Source organism: Schistocerca nitens, chromosome 5 (assembly GCF_023898315.1).
Source record: "Schistocerca nitens isolate TAMUIC-IGC-003100 chromosome 5, iqSchNite1.1, whole genome shotgun sequence".
Taxonomy (NCBI): Eukaryota; Metazoa; Arthropoda; class Insecta; order Orthoptera; family Acrididae; genus Schistocerca; species Schistocerca nitens.
Window position 1 is genome coordinate 454,731,109 of NC_064618.1, and position 21,397 is coordinate 454,752,505.

The 21,397-nt window shown below is 40.0% G+C and overlaps 1 protein-coding gene across 1 annotated transcript in view; it reads left to right on the forward strand.

Annotated features, from left to right (window-relative positions):
- The window catches only part of LOC126260524 (putative uncharacterized protein DDB_G0291608), a 183,843-nt gene extending 168,361 nt beyond the window's left edge, over positions 1–15,482 (forward strand). Inside the window, exon 6 of the mRNA XM_049957856.1 lies at positions 15,252–15,482. Within this exon, the coding sequence (XP_049813813.1) occupies positions 15,252–15,482 (231 nt within the window). The remainder of the gene's footprint in view (positions 1–15,251) is intronic.
- Positions 15,483–21,397: the final 5,915 nt, after the last annotated feature.

Sequence of the window (21,397 nt, forward strand, 5' to 3'; positions counted from 1 at the left end):
CCATTTGGGAACTCGTTAGGGAATTCAATATTCCGAGATCCACATTGCTAAGACGAGCCGAGAATACCAAATTTCAGGTATTACCTCTCATCGCAGATGTTGTATAGCTAGAGAAGGCCGAAATGCACGCTATAAGCTCACGCAGGATGGCGTGAGGTCTGAAACAGGATACGTAATGAATGCTATAAAGAAAAGTACGTAGCTTCTGGAATACTTAACTTTAATCCATCATTTGTATACATCGTTCTTGATGAGACATGCTTCATACGATAACTATCAATTGCTATGGCGCCTTGCTAGGTCGTAGCCATTGACTTAGCTGAAGGCTATTCTAACTATCTGCTCTGCAAATGAGCGAGGCTTCGTCAGTGTGCATCGCTAGCTAAGTCGTCCGTACAACTGGGGCGAGTGGTCGTAAGTCTCTCGAGACCTGCCGTGTGGTGGCGCTCGGTCTGCTATCACTGACAGTGGCGACACGCGGGTCCGACATGTACTAATGGACCGCGGCCGATTTAAAGCTACCACCTAGAAAGTGTGGTGTCTAGCTGTGACACCACAGCAGACTGCTTAACGACCGAGAGTAGCGGTGCTTGTATAGAGTTGTCAGTGCTAATAGACAAGCAACACTGTGTGAAATAACCGCAGAGATCAATGCAGGACGTACGACGAACGTATCTGTTTGACCAGTGCGGCGAAATCTGGCGTTAATGGGCTATGGCAGCAGACGACCGACGCAAGTGCCTTCGCTAACAGCACGACATCGCCTGCAGCGCCTCGGCTGAACCTTAGAGGACTGGAAAACCGTAGCCTGTCATATGAGTCCCGATTTCAGTTAAGAAGAAGTGATGGTAGGATTCGAATGTGGCTCAAACCCCACGAAGCCATGGACCCAGGCTGTCAACAAGGCACTATGCAAGCTGGTGCTAGCTCCATAGCGGTGTGAGCTGTGTTTACATGGAATGAACCGATCATTAACAATATACATAAATGACCTGGTGGATGACATCGGAAGTTCACTGAGGCTTTTTGCTGATGATGCTGTGGTGTATCGAGAGGTTGTAACAATGGAAAATTGTACTGAAATGCAGGAGGATCTGCAGCGAATTGACGCATGGTGCAGGGAATGGCAATTGAATCTCAATGTAGACAAGTGTAATGTGCTGCGAATACAGAGAAAGATAGATCCCTTATCATTTAGCTACAAAATAGCAGGTCAGCAACTGGAAGCAGTTAATTCCATAAATTATCTGGGAGTACGCATTAGGAGTGATTTAAAATGGAATGATCATATAAAGTTGATCGTCGATAAAGCAGATGCCAGACTGAGATTCATTGGAAGAATCCTAAGGAAATGCAATCCGAAAACAAAGGAAGTAGGTTACAGTACGCTTGTTCGCCCACTGCTTGAATACTGCTCAGCGGTGTGGGATCCGTACCAGATAGGGTTGACAGAAGAGATAGACAAGATCCAACAGAGAGCAGCGCGCTTCGTTACAGGATCATTTAGTAATCGCGAAAGCGTAACGGAGATGATAGATCAACTCCAGTTGAAGACTCTGCACCAGAGACGCTCAGTAGCTCGGTACGGGCTTTTGTTAAAGTTTCGAGAACATACATTCACCGAAGACTCCAGCAGTATATTGCTCCCTCCTACGTATATCTCGCGAAGAGACCATGAGGATAAAATCAGAGAGATTGGAGCCCACACAGAAGCATACAGACAATCCTTCTTTCCACGAACAATACGAGACTGGAATAGAAGGGAGAACCGATAGAGGTACTCAGGGTACCCTCCGCCACACACCGTCAGCTGGCTTGCGGAGTATGGATGTAGATGTAGATGTAGATGTAACTGGAAACAGTTATGTTCAGATACTTGGAGACCATTTGCAGCAATTTGTGGACTTCCCATTCCCAAACAAGAATGGTGTTTTTATGGATGACAATGCGCGATGTCACAGCGTACAACTGTTGGGACTGGTTTGGCCACCCGGATCTCCCGACGTTATTTCCATCGAACGTTTATGAGACATAATCGAGAGGTCAGTTCGTGCACAAAATCCTGCACCGGTAACGCTTTCCCAATTATGGATGGCTTTAGACGCAGCATGGCTCAATATTTCTGCAGGTGACTTCCAACGACTTGTTGAGTCTATGCCACTATGTTGTTGCACCACTCCGACCAAACGGAGGTCAGACACGATACTGAGAGGCATTCCACGACCTTCGTCACCTCGGTGTAGAGCAACGTAGCGATGTTGCCCGGTGCTCTGTGATGACGAAAACCGGTGCAATAACTGCTGTAACATGTTACATATTCTAGACATACTGTTGAACTGTCGGTTGGAACAACAACCAATACACTTTAGAAATAATATATAATTTAGTCTACAGTCGCAGTTTTCTCATTTTCGCCTACTGGCTACTGGTTTCGCTACATAGTACCATCTTCAGGCTATCCACTGGCACGCAGACGTCTCGATCGCTTCCCAGGTAGGTTTGTACTTGACAGAGCTACTTGGGAAGCGAGCGTGACCAGCGCGTGCCAGTGGATGACCTGACGATGGTTACTGTGTACCGTAACTGGTAAACGGTAGGCAAAAACATAAAACTACAACTATGGACCAAAACATGTATTATTTCTATGTTGTAACATGAATGTATCCTTTGTGCAGTTTCTATCACCCTGCATTCGTCTTTGCAGCATTGGTCTCGAGACTATCTTCCGTCCAGGCCAGCCAAAGCAAATTTGTCACTCTCGACAAGTGAGCAATGTATCGTCTTTTATTTGCAAAGAGAATCAAAGTTGAGACAAAAGAATTAAAAACATTAACATTTGTCGATAGCATATAATTCCGTTGGAGACAGCAAAGAACCTTCCTACATCAGTTTAACGGAGTGGATAAAGGGTTATAATGTGAATGTGAACAAAAGTAAAACAAAGCAAAATATCATGTGATGCTGGCAGAACTATATTAGAAGATAAGACACTAAAAGCAGCTGAAGAATTTTGCAGTTTGGCGGTAGCTGTTAGGAGTTCTTTTCTGATGTCTGTCTGGAATGTGGCTCGTACAGAGGTGAGGAGTGGATGATAAACAGTTCTCACAAGAAGGGAATACAAGCTCCTGAAATGTGGTGCTACAGAAAAACGCTGAAGATTAGATTTTTAGGTAGGGCAACTAATCAAAAGGAACTAAATCGAATTGGAGAGGAAAAAATTTCATGGCGAAATTTCAGTGACGGAAAGGATCGGCTGATAGGAGGTATCCTGAGGCATCAAGGAATAGTATGATAACGGATGAAAGAGTGGGGTGGGGGAAGGAGGAGAGGGAGAAACTGTAGACGGAAATTATGGCTTGGTTACAGTAATAAGATTCGGTTAGATGGAAAACATGGCTCGGCTACAATACGCGGTTTTAAATGCCTGTAGGTTGCAGTATTTATGAAGAGACTAGCGACCCCTACAGTGCTTCGCAATTGCTAAACATGTATGGGTATTGCATATTCATCTTATAATCCTCGCCCTCCCCCTCTCTCTGTACGTCTCCTCATCCCCCCTCTCCTTCCGTACATTGCATGGGGGCTTAATTAAATTTCTATGCAAATATTTTCAAGTTTTGTAGCTGACTGTCCGGTTACGCAGTCTCGTAACCGGTTGGCCCTGACTAGTATTACTCCGCAATCTGACTGCAAAGAATAACAACAAAGAATGAAAGGAAATTTCCGAAACCACAATTAATTAATTAGGTCCCCAGCAACTATAAAACCTACGAAACAACACTACGAAACAATAAAGCACACATGTAACTGTTCTGTGTGTGGAAGTGTGATTCAACGTACACATCTGGCACGGTTCTTCCTCAATAAGACAAGGTATTTTAAGCACCATTTACACTGAAGTAATTAAAAATACCAAAAATACTATAATTGCACATAAAAATCAGAATTACACTCTAATACATGAACACAAGCCAGATGCTTTGTTGACTGAACCTGTGACCAAGAGACATTGTTTGTTAGGACATTTGAAATAATAAAAAAAAATTTATTACCTTCATATATATTGACGAAACATACACTCTGATCATTACAACATCCGCAATCGAACAGCATCGGCTGTCTAGCCATCAGAACAACTGCATACAACATGCTCACAACTAGTCACGGCTACATCGGAACTCCTACTGCCCACTTCTCAATAAGCACTCTCCACCACGACTTCTCGACAAGCACTCTCCACTACCACATCTCAACAAGCACTGCCAGTGGAGGCGGCTGAATAATACTCTTTGGCGCAATCTCTGGCGCTGTGACTCAGTTTAGCCACCTTTCATATGCCCCTCCTTCACAGGCTAGAATTTGATGGTATTTTTGCCAGCATTGGTGGTGAAAATACTACCAAATTCGTCCAAAAAATACAGACAAAAATTAAAAAGTAATATTAATAAGTAAATATCACATAACTAAATAAATTTTGGCTTTGCACTGACCCTTCAATAACCTAACATATAAAATACAGTAAGGAATACAAATGCTTGCATACATATGATTTTACATAATAGTTTACACAAGTATCATGTGGTTAAACAATTCAATCCATAGCGTCAGCAATGACGAATATGTGCAGGTAAGAGTCTCATAACATTTCATAAACAGTAAACACACAAAAAAATCAGTTTATACAAATATTCACATAAAATCCTTTCAATAGTTCAATAAACAAGTAGAACTCCTCAGAGTAGATGACAGTTCCAACAGTAGCACCCAGCAATGATCAACAGGTGCAAATAGCAGTCTCATAACATTTCATCAGCAGTATTTAAACAGCTTCAACAGTGGCACCCAAAAATGGCGAGCAGGCGCAGACACCAACAAGTGATGGCTGGTTCAAATGGCTCTGAGCACTATGCGACTTAACTTCTGAGGTCATCAGTCGCCTAGAACTTAGAACTAATTAAACCTAACTAACCTAAGGACATCACACACATCCATGCCCGAGGCAGGATTCGAACCTGCGACCGTAGCGGTCACGCGGTTCCAGACTGAAGCGCCTTTAACCGCATGGCCACACCAACAAGTGACATCATCTCAGTAGAAGCAGTCCATTAGCGGCACCCAGTAATGTTGAACAGGTGCAGACACCAACAAGTGACATCATTTCAGCAGAAGCAATCCATCAGTGGCACCCAGTAATGTTGAGCAGGTGCAGACACCAACAAGTGACATTATCTCAGTAGAAGCAGTCCATAAGTGGCACCCAGTAATGTTGTACAGGAGCAGACACCAACAAGTGACATCATTTCAGTAGAAGTAGTTCCACCAGTGGCACCCAGCAATGTTGAGCAGGTGCAGACACCAACAAGTGACATTATTTCAGTAGAAGCAGTTCCAACAGTGGCACCCAGCAATGTTGAACAGGTGCAGACACCAACAAGTGACATCATTTCAATAGAAGCAGTTCCATCAGTGGCACCAAGCAATGTTAAGCAGGTGCAGATACCAACAAGTGACATTATTTCAGTAGAAGCAGTTCCATCAGTGGCACCCAGTAATGTTGACAAGTGCAGGTAACAGTCCATAATATTCAGTATCACTAATCAGGCAGTTCATCAGAGTTCATTAGCAGAAATTAAACATCTCCTAGTGGCACCCATCATGTTGAACAAGTGCACGTAACAGTCCATAATATTCACTATTACTAATTAGACAGTTCATCAGAGTTCATTAGCACAAATTAAACATCTCCCAGTGGCACCCATCATGTTGAACAAGTGCACGTAACAGTCCATAATATTCACTATTACTAATTAGACAGTTCATCAGAGTTCATTAGCACAAATTAAACATCTCCTAGTGGCACCCATCAATGTTGATACATGTAAGCACGAACAACAGTTTAAATGCACTCACAATTGCTTTTACAAAATTATTATCAATGCTCTAACACTAAACATACAAATTATAATAAACACACAATTGATATCAGATAATTGTCATATTAACTATTACAAATACACAAATACCAGTAAACCTATAATAATTATGGGTGTCAGTGCAAACCACAACAAACAAGTAAAATAATATTTAGGAGATAGGTCGGTGCTAATTATTTGGGATTAGGAAAGGAAAACACACTCACTCATCTTTCATCCACATAGTAAGTACTACTGTGTAATTGAATAGTGTTAACTGTGTAAATGCAATTCTGTCAAAATTTGATGATCAACATGTGTATCAAGCAGTACTGGCAGCAGTGTATTACAGTCAAAAATAGTTAGTCAACGTCATAGTCATCATGTCAAGACCAATGTTTGCCAAGCCAAATCAAAATGTACGGTTGCTGAACAACTGTCAGTGTGCCAAGATATGCAAATGCTTCCTCTCTCCAAAAAAAAATATATATACTGCTTATTGATTTAACAAAGTGTGTGTGTAGACAATCTTCCTTCCACTTGAGTGTTCTAGTCTGCTATCTTCATCCTCCTTGTTCCATATAGACCAACAAACAAACAAAAAAATGCTCCTCACTTACTTTACCTCTTATCCACCAAAACTCCAATAACCATCAGCATCACATAATCTCAATACTTCAATAATACCTCTTACGTCGTTACATATAAACCTTATCATCAATATCATTTACCTTACCTCTTGTCCACTAAAACTCCAATAATCATCAACTTCACACAATCTCAATACCTCAATAATACTTCTTCAATACGTCGATACATATAAACCTTATCGCTAATATCATTTCACTTCTATAACAACTCTTTCCTCTAGTCAGTTTCCTCGAACAAGTACAGATAAAATCCTAGTGCAAACTTCAATTCATCATCCCATACAATCCGAAGACACAATGTCCACACACAACCTCTGTGTAATCCATCTGACCCAAATCTTCTACTCATTATGAATTACAAAGTACATTTTGGTTACCTTGTCCATCATAAAATAAAAGAAATGCATACATGACCTCTAACAGCCTTCAGTTTGAATAACTTTCAGTAAGTAAGTACGAGTTCGGAGTGTGAATGATAGTAATATTTCACAGTGTGTACACCACTTCAAGAATCATGGAAAAACAGAAGCAAACATGTGGAGTATTTCTTGTGTCAAGTGTCACTTACTATTTCAATTGCTCACGAAGAATGCAATGGTCTAAACCTAGTGTTGGTGTGTCATGTCGTTAGCTTCCTTCCTAGTAACATAAATTTATACAGCTTCCATAAAACCTCCAGCTCATATGACTTCAATGAAGTTTCTTGTACCAATGTCGTTCCTAGAATTATAGCAATTCATTTTCTTATCTTAAAATATACGGCACTGAGCGTAAGCAAAACATGCAATAGCGAGTAAATATACCAGTAGAGAACAGAATGTCAACAAGTGGATGTAGCACAATCCCTACAACGAGGCTCTGCCAATCGAACAATCTATAATTAATACCATGTTCGTACACCGCATATCAGCATTTCTATATACCAAATTAAAGAGTAGTTATGACAACAAACAGAAATGTGTAAATATGCAATCCATACGCAAAGCAGCAAATATATATCTTACATAATAAACAGGTCATTAGCATCATATCAGCATAAGCAAATAAATGTTCATATGTAATCTTAATAAGTAAACATGAAGGCGCAAGCAGATAAATCACAAAGTGTAGCCTACATACATAACCACATCAGCACGATTAATCATGTGACAATTATAATTTAAATAAATAATCACAGCAGGCACATAATAGAAAAATATGACATCAGTGAAAAAGCAGTGCAGCCAAGCGATGCATAATATACACAAGTAACAAACCTGTTCATTAATCAATCATTGTCAATATCAGTTAACACGAAGTATGAATCACGTAATCCCGAGCAGCAAATTACGTCTAAAGTACGTACCAAGTGGAAATATGTTACCTGAAAAATAAACTCAATTAATAGTTACCTTTTTAGTTTATTAGTTTCTTCTTCGAAATGACATTCTTCCTGAAATTTTCTCGATGGCAAGTCCTCTTAACGTCGGACGCATACAGAATTTACCTGAAGTTCTTAAATATTTTATACAACCGTATCCTGAAAAATACTGAACGTTAATAACATAATTTATCAAGTCACTATAGCTTTATACTGATTTTATTCGGAGAAATTAGACTGTGTATTTGTTTACGGCTGTCAGTGAATTCGCACTGAGCGGTCGATCAGCTGTAGGTACGCGTGACGTAGGAAGTAATTGTTTGCGGTCAACGACTGCCTTGTGCGCCGCGCAGACTTGATTGTTGCTTTGAGTATGTGCCGCCGCCGGAACACGGCGCGGTATCCTTGTATTCTCTGCGTGTTTACATGTAACTGTTAGTCTCTCAAAAGTATGTCATTCCACAAAAATTTTAACGTTCGATACATGATGTAGTCCCTTAGAGCGCCGAGATTTAAGAGTTTCTACTTCGACAGTGTTATCATAAATAATTTTGCGAACTCTATATGGACCGTTATAAAGCAGAAAAAATTTGCGACACAAGCCTTTTCCTTAGTGAGACAAACGATGAGACTTAATTAATACCTTTTGACCAACTGACAAAGTTTTTAAACGACCAGGACGTTTAGCTGATTTCTCTCTTCTAGCAGCCGCAGATGCAATATTTTGTAGAGCCAGGTTGACAACTTCAGAATGCCGCAGTAGGCGGAAAAGGAACAATTTCAGAAATGCGATTTGTCGGTGCTTTATTTTTTAATATCAATATAGGCGGTAAAGAAGTTGAATCATTAGGGAGTTCATTCAGAATGTCTTGAAAAATATGAAGATACTGATCCCACGTTCTGTGATTCTGATGACAATAAAGTCGACACAATTTATTGATTTCCTTCATCCATCTCTCTGAAGCGTTAGATTGAGGGTGAAAAAGTGAAATGAAAATTGGTTTAATCTTACGACGCCGTAGAGTACGAAGCCAAACTTTAGAACGGAACTGTGATCCATTATCTGATATAACTTTATCAACATGACCCACTTCTTTAACAAAATGTTTGATGAAAGCATTAGATACTGAACGAGCTGTTGCTTTGCGTAAAGGTGTAAAACATACATATCTTGATGTCAATTCCACTGCTACCAAAATGTACGCAAAACCATTAGTAGAACGAACCACTGGACCGAACAAATCGACTGCAGCCATCTCCTTTAATTTCGCTGGAATGATAGGAAACAACGGTGCTCTGTGAGATATAGTTGGCGGCTTAGCCTTTTGACATAATTTTCATTTGGCAAGAACAGATCGAATACGTTTTTCCATATTACTGAAGTAGCAATTTTCTCGTAATTTATGAAAGCATTTTCTGGGACCAAAGTGTGCATAACTGAAATGTGTATACCAAATCAATTTATTGACCCACTCATCAGGAATACAAACTAACCAAACAGAGTTGTCGACCGATTTTCGTTGGAAAAGAATATCGTTGCGAACTAAATAATACTGTCTAATCGCTACGCTTTCCTTTCTCCTCCACTTCTCCTTAATGTCCTTTCAGATTGGATCCTTGTTTTGCTCCTTAGCGATGTCCTGGAGCGAAGACGAAATAAAATTTTCGAACGCAACACCTTGAATATACATCAAACAATAATTGTTTTCTTTGCAGTCCTCTTCAGCACTTTGTTTCAAACCCACAGGTGCACGTGATAAAGCATCAGCAATAATATTTGAAGATCCCTGTATGTAAACAATACTAAAGTCAAATTCCCGTAGATACAGCGCCCATCGTGACAATCTTCCATGAGTTAATTTTGTTGACATAAGAAATTCCAGAGCTCGGTGATCGGTGTAAACCTTAGTATGTCTGCCATACAAAAATACGCGAAATTTTGTGAAAGCCCAAACAACAGCCAAGGCTTCAAGTTCCGTAATCCAATAAATCTTTTCTGATTTAGAGAGAACACGACTTCCAAATGCAATAGTTTTCTGTACTACAACGCCGTTTTCTTCTATCTCTTAAAATAAGTGTGCACCTAGGCCTTTGTATGATGAGTCCGTTGCCAAACAAAAATCTTTAGATAAATCCGGGTGTGAAAGAAGTGGAACAGCAACTAAAGCATCACGAAGTTGTTCAAATTCTGATTGAGCTTCCTCATCCCAACACCAATTAGATTTCTTTCCAGATAGTTCACATAAACGAGGTGTGGCCAAATTGTCCAATCTAACAAAGCGTCTAAGAAAATTACAGACACCAAGGAAACTACGAACATCACGTTTTGTAGTTGGAACAGCATAATTACGAATAGCGTCTAGTTTCTCTGGATCAGGAAGAATACCTTCTGTAGAAATAATATGACCAAGAAATTTCACCTGAGAAAGACCAAATTCAGATTTTTCCAAGTTCACTGTAATGCCAACTCTTGCAAAAATACGTAATAATGAATCCAAAATTTTGTTATGCTCACTCCAAGAACGTTTAGCAATAAGAATATCGTCAACATATGAAGTAATATTGTCACGAAGATAAACAGGTAAAATTTCGTTTAAACTACGAATGAATGCTGCAGAAGATACAGTAAGTCCAAACGGTAATTTCCGAAATCACTTTTGGGTAAAATAGTCATATCCGGTTATTCTTTACCGACTCTCTAGGTAGATTGATAGTTGAAGAGTTGTTCTGATAGATTCAAAGAATAGTAAAAGAGTAGGCAGCAGTGCAGAAAACTAAAAGGGAAATAGCACTACTGCAGCTCGGGGCCCTGTGCACACTACGGCACATATTCACTTAGTGTAGCCACACATAAATTCCAGTTTGTGACCTAGTGGCCAATTTGGTGGACGTGCGTACATAAATTGATCTAACCATGAACATGGATGTATGTCGTTCTTAGAATTGCGAAAGATCTTAAATTTCCGAACAGTTAAGAAGTGTTTATAGTCAAAGTTTTCGCCTCGTGGCGACAAAGACCTACCGCGTCTGTCCCAGTCCCAATGTCGATTATTGTCAAGTTCGCGCGCCTGGCGCTCTCTTGTTGCTTCTCGTAAATGAAATAAATTACTTTCTTCAAACCCTTCTGCTATCTGTGATTCTAAATTTCTTCTGCTGTCTTTTCCTACGATTTCGCTTTCAATATGTTTGACTTGCTTTTGTAATGCCTCAAATTCCCTTTTAACGCGATCATTAAATTTTCCCTGATTTTCAACATGCTTATTTATGTTCTGGTACTCTTCGGTTTCTGAAAATGGCAATGGAGCTGTATCATCTGAATCTCTGTCCCCATTTAAACTAAGACTTGTCAATTTATCTGAAATCTCCTCAACTCTTTCCGATAAGTCACCTATTTTTTCTTTCTGTTTATCTACGTCTTCCGTAAGTGTCGCGACTCGGGATTCAATATTGACACATTTAGTAGTTAATTGTTCATATTGTTGTGTTAGGTTATTTATTCTGTCATTTGGTACGGATTCCTCGATTCTTTCAAGTATTTCTTCCTTATCATGTGCACGTTGTAAATTTAACTCTGAAAATTTTTGTACTATCGCGCGATCTCTTTCTTCCTGTTCTCTATCCTGTTCCTTTTGTCTGATTTCTATTGAATTTAATCTGTTATTGTGAGCATTCAAAATCGGTTGTACTTCTTCTCTAATTTCTTTTTTTAATTCATCTTTCATGTTTTTGAAACATGTCCCTTTCCGTGAGTCTAACCGTGGTTCCATTGTTCCCATATCAGTTTCTAACCGTGTTGCCAAAGTTCCCATCTCTGTTTTTAATTCAGATCCTAACTGCGATCCCAGTGAGTCTAACCGTGTTTCCGTTGTTCCCATATCTGTTTTTAATTCGGATCGTAGCTGTGATCCCACTGTTTTTAATTCAGATCTTAACTGTGTTTCCATTGTTCCCATATCAGTTTTAATTGTTCCTATTTGTGATCCCAAATTTAATATTGCACTCATTAACTGCTCCATATTAACTGGTTCGAAATTCTTTTCGCCCCTAACATTTCCCGTAAAACTAACTTCCTTCGACATAGTCGTAAAGCTATCTGTGTTCGATACTATTCCAGAATCTTCTGTCGTCAATCTCGAATTCTGAAAATTTTTTGTGAAAAATTTTGAACTGGTTCCGGACTATATTCCCGACTTATTAAATTGTTTTCTACTTCATTATTCATCATACTATTCTCCTGTGTTGGCGAGTTCGCCATGTTAACAATTTCGTCATTCTCACTATCCATCATTTTTGCCTTTTTCATCGATTGCGTAATCATTTACAAAACATACAGAACTCGTCACTATACGAAAATTACACACAATGACACTTTATCTCCAACAGTACCATTCACACGAAATGTTTCCCAACAACCACGTCTAACGAACAATTAAACCCTTCACAATTGCACAAAATTGTCAGACCTGTATACAAGACATCAAAAATTAAATTCTGCCAGATTACCATTAAAAGAATGACAAGACAACTATAAATGTTCAGTTACCAAATCTACACATGCAATATAGACTACAATTACTAAACTACAAATTACTTCAACAATACTACAGTCCGCTCTTTTTACTATCAGAAGATTCCAAGGGACGATCCGAAGCAGCGGTCGCCACGTGCATGGGGGCTTAATTAAATTTCTATGCAAATATTTTCAAGTTTTGTAGCTGTCTGTCCGGTTACGCAGTCTCGTAACCGGTTGGCCCTGACTAGTATTACTCCGCAATCTGACTGCATAGAATAACAACAAAAAATGAAAGGAAATTTCCGAAACCACAATTAATTAATTAGGTCCCCAGCAACTATAAAACCTACGAAACAACACTACGAAACAATAAAGCACACATGTAACTGTTCTGTGTGTGGAAGTGTGATTCAAGGTACACATCTGGCACGGTTCTTCCTCAATAAGACAAGGTATTTTAAGCACCATTTACACTGAAGTAATTAAAAATACCAAAAATACTATAATTGCACATAAAAATCAGAATTACACTCTAATACATGAACACAAGCCAGATGCTTTATTGACTGAACCTGTGACCAAGAGACATTGTTTGTTAGAACATTTGAAATAATAAAAAAAAATTATTACCTTCATATATATTGATGAAACATACACTCTGATCATTACAACATCCGCAATCGAACAGCATCGGCTGTCTAGCCATCAGAACAACTGCATACAACATGCTCACAACTAGTCACGGCTACATCGGAACTCCTACTGCCCACTTCTCAATAAGCACTGTCCACCACGACTTCTCGACAAGCACTCTCCACTACCACATCTCAACAAGCACTGCCAGTGGAGGCGGCTGAATAATACTCTTTGGCGCAATCTCTGGCGCTGTGACTCAGTGTAGCCACCTTTCAACATCACCTCATCGCCCCATCTCTCTGTGCTAAACATCCACACCCTCGAACTCTGTCCCTCTCCTCCTCCTCCCCCCCCCCCTCTGTGTCCATTTCCGTCTTAGTCTTCAATAGAGTATTACGCAAAAATTTGAAGCAAATCCGTCAATATTTTTGGTGACAAAGTTTCCCCTTCATATATTGCATATACATTTATAAATGTAATATAATAAGAAAGTATATAGCCTAAGTACATCAGACTGTTGTGTAAAAATTTGTAGTAAATCGGTCACGAACATTTCGAGATTTTCGATAACAACGTTTCCCCTTTGTATATGACGTATGTATTTATTTGTTATGTACACGTAAGTGTCAATTTGATTTTTTTGTTATGAAAATATGCTACAAATTTCCTTTACTTCACATCTATGGTCACAAATTTTTTGTCATCAGACTACCGGTTTCGGTCTATAATGACCATCTTCAGGTTTACAGCAAAGTATGGGAAAACCACAAATACTCTAGCAGATTGTCTACAGCTTAAGACAATAAAATAGACCATAATGAAAAGAATTACTGACATGTAATTGCATTTGTGCGCTTTAAATATGAAGAGGCATTTTTATTTCATTGATTTTTATTACTATAATGCCTCTTACACTTTATAAGCCCATTACAGACTTTACTGATTGTACCTCCCTTTATTTTACATCGTACAAATAATCCTTGTAGAATATGTATATGCCTAAGTAGCTACATCTGGCGAAATTGCAACACAAACGTTTTGTGGTTACTGTAAGGCAGTATGTTCTGAACAGTAGTTCTGCTGACTAGATGACTCTTGTATATACTTTTATTTAATTATATTCGACGATACTGGCACTGATTTTGTGTTTAGCATTTGATGATGCCACTAAGGCTCCAGTATGTTAGGACATTTTTTATAACACATATGTAAAGCGCACAAATGCACTTACATGTCAGTAATACTTTTCATTGTGGTGTATTTCATTGTCTTAAGCTGTAGACAATCTGCTAAAGTATTTGTGTTTTTCCCATACTTTGCTGAAAATTTGAAGATGGTCATTATAGACCGAAACTAGTAGTCTGATGAGAAAAAATTTGTGGCTATACAAGTCAAGGGGAGGAAATTTATTCTATATTCGGGTCACTGTTCAGTTTGCGACCATGTCGCAGCTTGCGAAAATTAAAACATGTGACAGTGGAACTCTGAGACTGAATGCAGTTTTTTTAATTTTTCATTCCAAAAATACTATCACTACCCATAATTACAAACAAAAATAAATAAATAAGAAATAAATAAAATAAAAAACCTGTCAAATCGCTCTAGCTGTTCTCAAGTGATGATCTTTCACAGTTTACTTTCATTTCCGACTTTTCAGTTCGATTTTCCAAAAAATTTCTTTCATACAAACTTCGTTCTGACAATTACGAACACAACAAAGACAGACATAAACCAAAGCTGACGAGCTGTTCTTTATTGATGATATATACATGCGGCAACTGATGTTAAGGTCCGACTTTTCCTTCGGTTTTTCAAAAAAATTTCTTTCATACAAACCGTATCTTAACAATAACGAACACAACAACAAAACAACAACCAAACCAGTCAAGCCGTTCTCAGGTGATGATTTCTCATACATGCGGCAGCTGATTTTTATTTATATAGGAAAAGGTAATTGCACATGACAGACTAGCGTGGAGAACTGCATGAACCAACCTCTTAGCTGAAGACTACAACAACAATAATAATAACGGTCGCTACGGCATTCTGTACTCCACACGCTCCCATCGCCCATTTATTTGTGCCATGCCCCCTCTAGTTAGTAGGCACTTAACCGCGCCAGAGTATCGCGAGACTGTGCAGAAAAAGTGTGTCCGGCGCCTCAGCTGGATTCGCGACAGTGTGAGCTGGAGAGCCGGGCCGGCAGAGATTTGTGGCCGCCGCCGTCTGCTGCCCGGCCCCGCTCGCCTCTAAGTGACGGTCGGTCGCCTGAGAGCCTCTCAAGTGGCCTCTGGCTGCTGGCTGCTGCAGCCCCAGCTCTACGGCCCGACGCGCCGCCAGACACTGGCTCCAGGGCCACGGCCAAAGACTCTCGCACTTTGGTGCAAATTACACTTGCACAGGTTGCCTAGCCAGTCTTATCTTTATTTAAAATTACTACCCACCCTGGCTCAACACGGGTAGCACTAAGTATGTGCAGCCGGACGACTCGTGTAGTGGCAATTATTTTCTTTGATACCTTTTGCTGCATTTCCCTTCACCGCTTTTATACATTAACTTTACATAAGAATCCGTTATTATCCGTTATTATCAGCTTGTATCTGATACGTCCTGCATCGCAGGTCGTTTAGGAGGTCGGCAGTAGCTTGTGTCGGCCTTCCATTAGTGATAGCCTGCACCGGTCTGGCACTGCAGTCGGATTGCTAATATGCAGAATGAACATCAACAAAACCGAGAAACTGTAGAGACAGAACATGCGACCGGAAATACATCGTTGCAACGGTTCTCTAACCATGTGCTCTGTGTTCCTTATGGTTTTTTTTTTTTTTTTTTTTTTTTTTTTTTTTTTTTTTTTTTTTTTTTGCTAATACACAGCGTCACCGGTTCAGATCCGGTCCAACTGTCACGGTGAACAAGTGAGAAGGGACACAAAGCAACAGCTGAATAACAGCCGATCATAGCACGTTGAAGGTGTGGCGGTGGAACTTTTAAGTTCCGTGCCGCCCTCCGACGATGAAAGTACAGACGAGAGGGGTGCAGAATGCGCCAACTCGATGAAAAAAAAAAATGTGGCTGGACGAGAACAGGCCACAGCTAGTGACTGTACGAAAACGGCCAGAAAAACGTGGTCGTATTGGGCCTATCGTCAGTCATAGCCCGAATCCGAGTCCTCCAGGATGGTGAGCGGAACGGAGTGTCGGTGCCAGCGCCGTGGAACTGTGGTGCCGATGGTTTGGAGTCCAGCGACCGTCTCACGGAGGGCGTCCACTTTACTGTATAGCTGGCGAGCCTTACGGCGAATGGTCGTCTTGAGAAGGGCTGTATTTGTCTCCTCGTGCAGAGTGGCAATCCTGGTGAGCGGAGGGGCGTGAAGACTCCACCTGAGAACTTTATTCTGTAGGCGCTGGAGCGTGGCCCACGCAGAGGAAGTATGTGATTGACGCAGAGTTGTATATGTAGCAGAATGGTCCGGTATTCATGTCGGGAACAAGCCGAGATGGTGTTTGTGTACGGCCGAGCAGATGGAAACGGTCGAGAGGCAGCTCGGCTACACCAAAACAAGTACCCTCACAGACACCAACCACATCACACAACATTTGAAACCACTTTTTGGGCGTTAGTGTGATCATGGGTCCTTTCAGACAGACGAACTGGCAGAGAGGCGGCGGACTGGGTTCAATAGGATATTGAGACCAACCCTAGTACAAACTCCAGGCAAGTGGCTGGCCAACATGGTGTAAGCCGAACTGTGGCAATCCACGATACAACCTGTGAATGTGTGCATTGTATCTCATGGAGGCCATTTCCGGCGTCAGTTGTGAAATGGATGCTACGCAGCTCTGTACTGTGTTCCAGGACGATCTGTTGTCGTTGCACACACGCCGTTCGTTTCCAGACACATATTCATAGAACCTTTTTTCCTCCATTTCCTTCCAGTAATTCGTCCCTGCAGTTTGTCTGTTTTATTAATGTTCACTCTGTAAATGGAAGATTTCAAGGAGGTCTAACATTCACCACTAGATGGCAACAGCGTCATTTTCAGATCGACGAAGGACTTTAATTCATCGTAGTTCAGTCAGTTTGTACGAAATATTTACTGATATAAATTATAATATAATAACTGACATGTAGGCTGCCCTGTATGACAGGCATGTTGCACTGCAGTAGTATAGGCCTGCTTTATCGATTTGCTTAAGCCGGCCGAAGTGGCCGCGCGGTTCTGGCGCTGCAGTCTGGAGCCGCGAGACCGCTACGGTCGCAGGTTCGAATCCTGCCTCGGGCATGGATGTGTTGAAAGGTGGCTACACTGAGCCACAGCGCCAGAGATCGCTAGAGAGCATTGTTCCGCCCGCCTCCACTGGCAGTGATTATTGAGATGTCGTAGTGGTCAGTGCTTGGGGAGAGCTCGTAGTAGTCAGTTCGTGTTGAGATGTGCTAGTAGGGAGTGCTTGCTGAGATGTGATACTGAAAAGTTCTTGTTGAGATGTGGTAATAGCGAGTCGGTGTGGAGATACATTGTAATTATGAGAGTGATTTTGGTCAATATATGAAGGTACGAAACTTGATTTATTTTTCATTATTTCCATGTTTTAAATAATGCGTCATTACAGGTTCAGTCAACAAAGCATCTGGCTTGTGTTCTTGGATTAGAGTGCAATTCTGGTTTTCTTGAGTAATTATGGTATTTCTATTTTCTTTAATTAATTCAGTATAAATGATATTTAAAATTTCTTGTGTTGTTGAAGAAGAACCGTGCCAGATGCGTACGTTGAGTCATACTTCCACACACAGAACAGTTACACTTGTGCTTTGGTTTCGTAGGTTTTATAGTTGCTGGGGACTTAATTAATTAATTGTGTTAATGAAAATTTCCATTTCATTCTTTGTTATTGTTCTATGCAGTCAGATAGCGTAATAATACTAGTCAGGGCCAACCGTTACGAGATTTCGTAATCGGACATACAGCTACTAAAATTATTTTCATCTTTTTTAATTGAGCCCCCATGCACGTGGCGACCACTGCTTCGGATCGTCCCTTGGAATTCTTCTGATTGTAAAAATAGTAGACAGTAGTATTGTTGTAGTAATTTGTAGTTTAGTAATTGTAGTCTATTTTGCATGTGTAGATTTGGTAATTGTCATTCTTCTAATGGTATTTTTTTTCTCTGAATTTGATTTGTTGTCTTGTATACGCGTTTGACGACTTAATGCAATTATTTCAATTGTTCGTTAATCGTGATTGAGGGAAACATTTCATGTGAATGGTATTGTTGGAGATAAAGTCTTATTGTGTATAATTTTCGTACAGTGACGAGTTTTGTATATTTTGTAAATGATTACGCGATCAATGAAAAAGACAAAAATGATGAATAGTGAGAAAGACGAAATTGTTGACATGGCGAACTCGCCAACACAGGACAACAGTATGATGAATAATGGAGTTGAAAACAATGTAATAAGTCGGGAAAATAGTCCGGAACCACTTCAAAATTTTTCTCAATCAGAAAATTCACAGAATCCGAGATTAACGGCAGAAGATTCTGGAATTGTATCGAAAACAGATAGCTTTATGGCTATGCAGAAGGAAGTTAGTTTTGCGGGAAATGTTAGGGGCGAAAAGAATTTTGATCCATTTAATATGGAGCAGTTGATGGGTGCAATATTAAATTTGGGATCTCGGTTAGACTCACAAATGGGAACAATGGAAGCACGGTTTGACTCACTGGGATCACAGATGGGAATTTTACGATCTGAATTAAAAACTGATATGGGAACACTGGAAACACGGTTAGATTCACGAATAGGGACATGTTTCAAAAACATGAAAGATGATTTAAAGAAAGAAATTAGAGAAGAAGTACAACCGATTTTGAATTCTCACAATAATAGATTAATTGCAGTAGAGATTAGACAAAGGGAACAAGATAGAGAACAGGAAGAAAGAGATCGCGTGATAGTACAAAAATTTTCAGAGTTAAATTTACAACGTGCACACGATAAGGAAGAAATATTTGAGAGAATCGAGGAATCCGTACCAAATGACAGATTAAATAACCTAACACAACAATATGAACAGTTAACTACCAAATGTGTCAACACTGAAACCCGAGTCGCGACACTTACGGAAGACGTAGGTAAACAGAAAGAAAAAATAGGTGACTTATCGGAAAGAGTTGAGGAGATTTCAGATAAATTGACAAGTCTTAGTTTACATGGGGGCAGAGATTCGGATGATACAGCTCCATTACCATTTGCAGAAACCGAAGAGTACCAGAACATAAGTAAGCATGTTGAAAATCAGGGAAAATTTAATGAACGTGTTAAAAGGGAAGTTGAGGCATTACGAAAGCAAGTCAAACAAATTGAAGGGGAAATTGTAGGAAAAGACAGCAAAAGAAATTTGGAATCACAGATAGCAGAGGGGTTTGAAGAAAATAATTTGTTTCATTTACGGGATGCAACAAGAGAGCGCCAGGCGCGCGAACTTGACAATAATCGACATTCAAACTGGGGCAGACGCGGTAGGTCTTTGTCGCCACGAGGCGAAAACTTTGACTATAAACACTTTTTGACTGTTCGGAAATTTAAGATCTTCCGCAATTCTAGGAATGACATACGTCCATGTTCATGGTTGGATCGATTTACGTGCGCACTTCCGCCAGATTTGCCACTGAGTCACAAACTGAAATTTATGTGCAGCTATTAAAAGTCCTCAGGGGATTCACTACACTAAGTGAATATGTGTCGTAGCGCTCACAGGGCCCCGAGCTGTAGTGGTGCTATTTCTCTTTTAGTTTTCTGCGCCGCTGCCTACTCTTTCACTATTCTTTGCATCTATAAAAAAACAATTCTTCTACTATCCATCTACCTAGACAATAGGTAAAGAATAACCGGATTTGACTGTTTTACCCAAAAGTGACTTCGGAAATTACTATTTGGACTTGCTATATCTTCAGCAGCATTCATTCGTAGTTTAAACGAAATTTTACCTGATTATCGTCGTGACAATGTTACTTCATATGTTGACGATATTCTTATTGCTAAACGTTCTTGGAGTGAGCATAACAAAATTTTGGATTCATTATTACGTATTTTTGCAAGAGTTGGCATTACAGTGAACTTAGAAAAATCTTAATTTGGTCGTTCTCAGGTGAAATTTCTCGGTCACATTATTTCTACAGAAGGTATTCTTCCTGATCCAGAGAAACTAGACGCTATTCGTAATTATGCTGTTCCTTCCACAAACGTGATATTCGTAGTTTCCTTGGTGTCTGTAATTTTCTTAGACGCTTTGTTACATTGGACAATTTGGCCACACCTCGTTTATGTGAATTATCTGGAAAAAATTCTAATTGGTGTTGGGATGAGGAAGCTCAATCAGAATTTGAACAACTTCGTGATGCTTTAGTTGCTGCTCCACTTCTTTCACATCCGGATTTATCTAAAGATTTTTGTTTGGCGACGGACTCATCATACAAAGGCCTAGGTGCACATTTATTCTAAGAGATAGAAGAAGACGGCGTTGTAGTACAGAAAACTGTTGCCTTTGGAAGCCGTGTTCTCTCTAAATCAGAGAAGAATTATTCGATTACGGAACTTGAAGCTTTGGCTGTTGTATGGGCTTTCACAAAATTTCGCACATTTTTGTTTGGCAGACATACTAAGGTTTACACCGATCATCGAGCTCTGGAATTTCTTATGTCAACAAAATTAACTCACGGCAGATTGTCACGATGGGCGTTGTACCTACAGGAATTTGATTTTAGTATTGTTTACATACAGGGATCTTCAAATATTGTTGCTGATGCTTTATCACGTGCACCTATGGGTTTGAAACAAAGAGCTGAAGAGGACTGCAAAGAAAACCATTATTGTTTGATGTATATTCAAGGTGTTGCGTTTGAGAACTTTATTTCGTCTTCGCTCCAGGACATCGCTAAGGAGCAAAACAAGGATCCAATCTGAAAGGACATTAAGGAGAAGTGGAGGAGAAAGGAAAGCGTAGCGATTAGACAGCATTATTTAGTTCGCAATGATATTCTTTTTAAACGAAAATCGGTCGAAAACTCTGTTTGGTTAGTTTGTATTCCTGATGAGTGGGTCAATAAATTGATTTGGCACACACATTTCAGTTATGCGCACTTTGGTCCCAGAAAATGCTTTCATAAATTACGGGAAAATTGCTACTTCAATAATATGGAAAAACGTATTCGATCTGTTCTTGCCAAATGCAAATTATGTCAGCAGGCTAAGCCGCCAACAGTTTCTCACAGAGCACCGTTGTTTCCTATCATTCCAGCGAAATTAAAGGACATGGCTGCAGTCG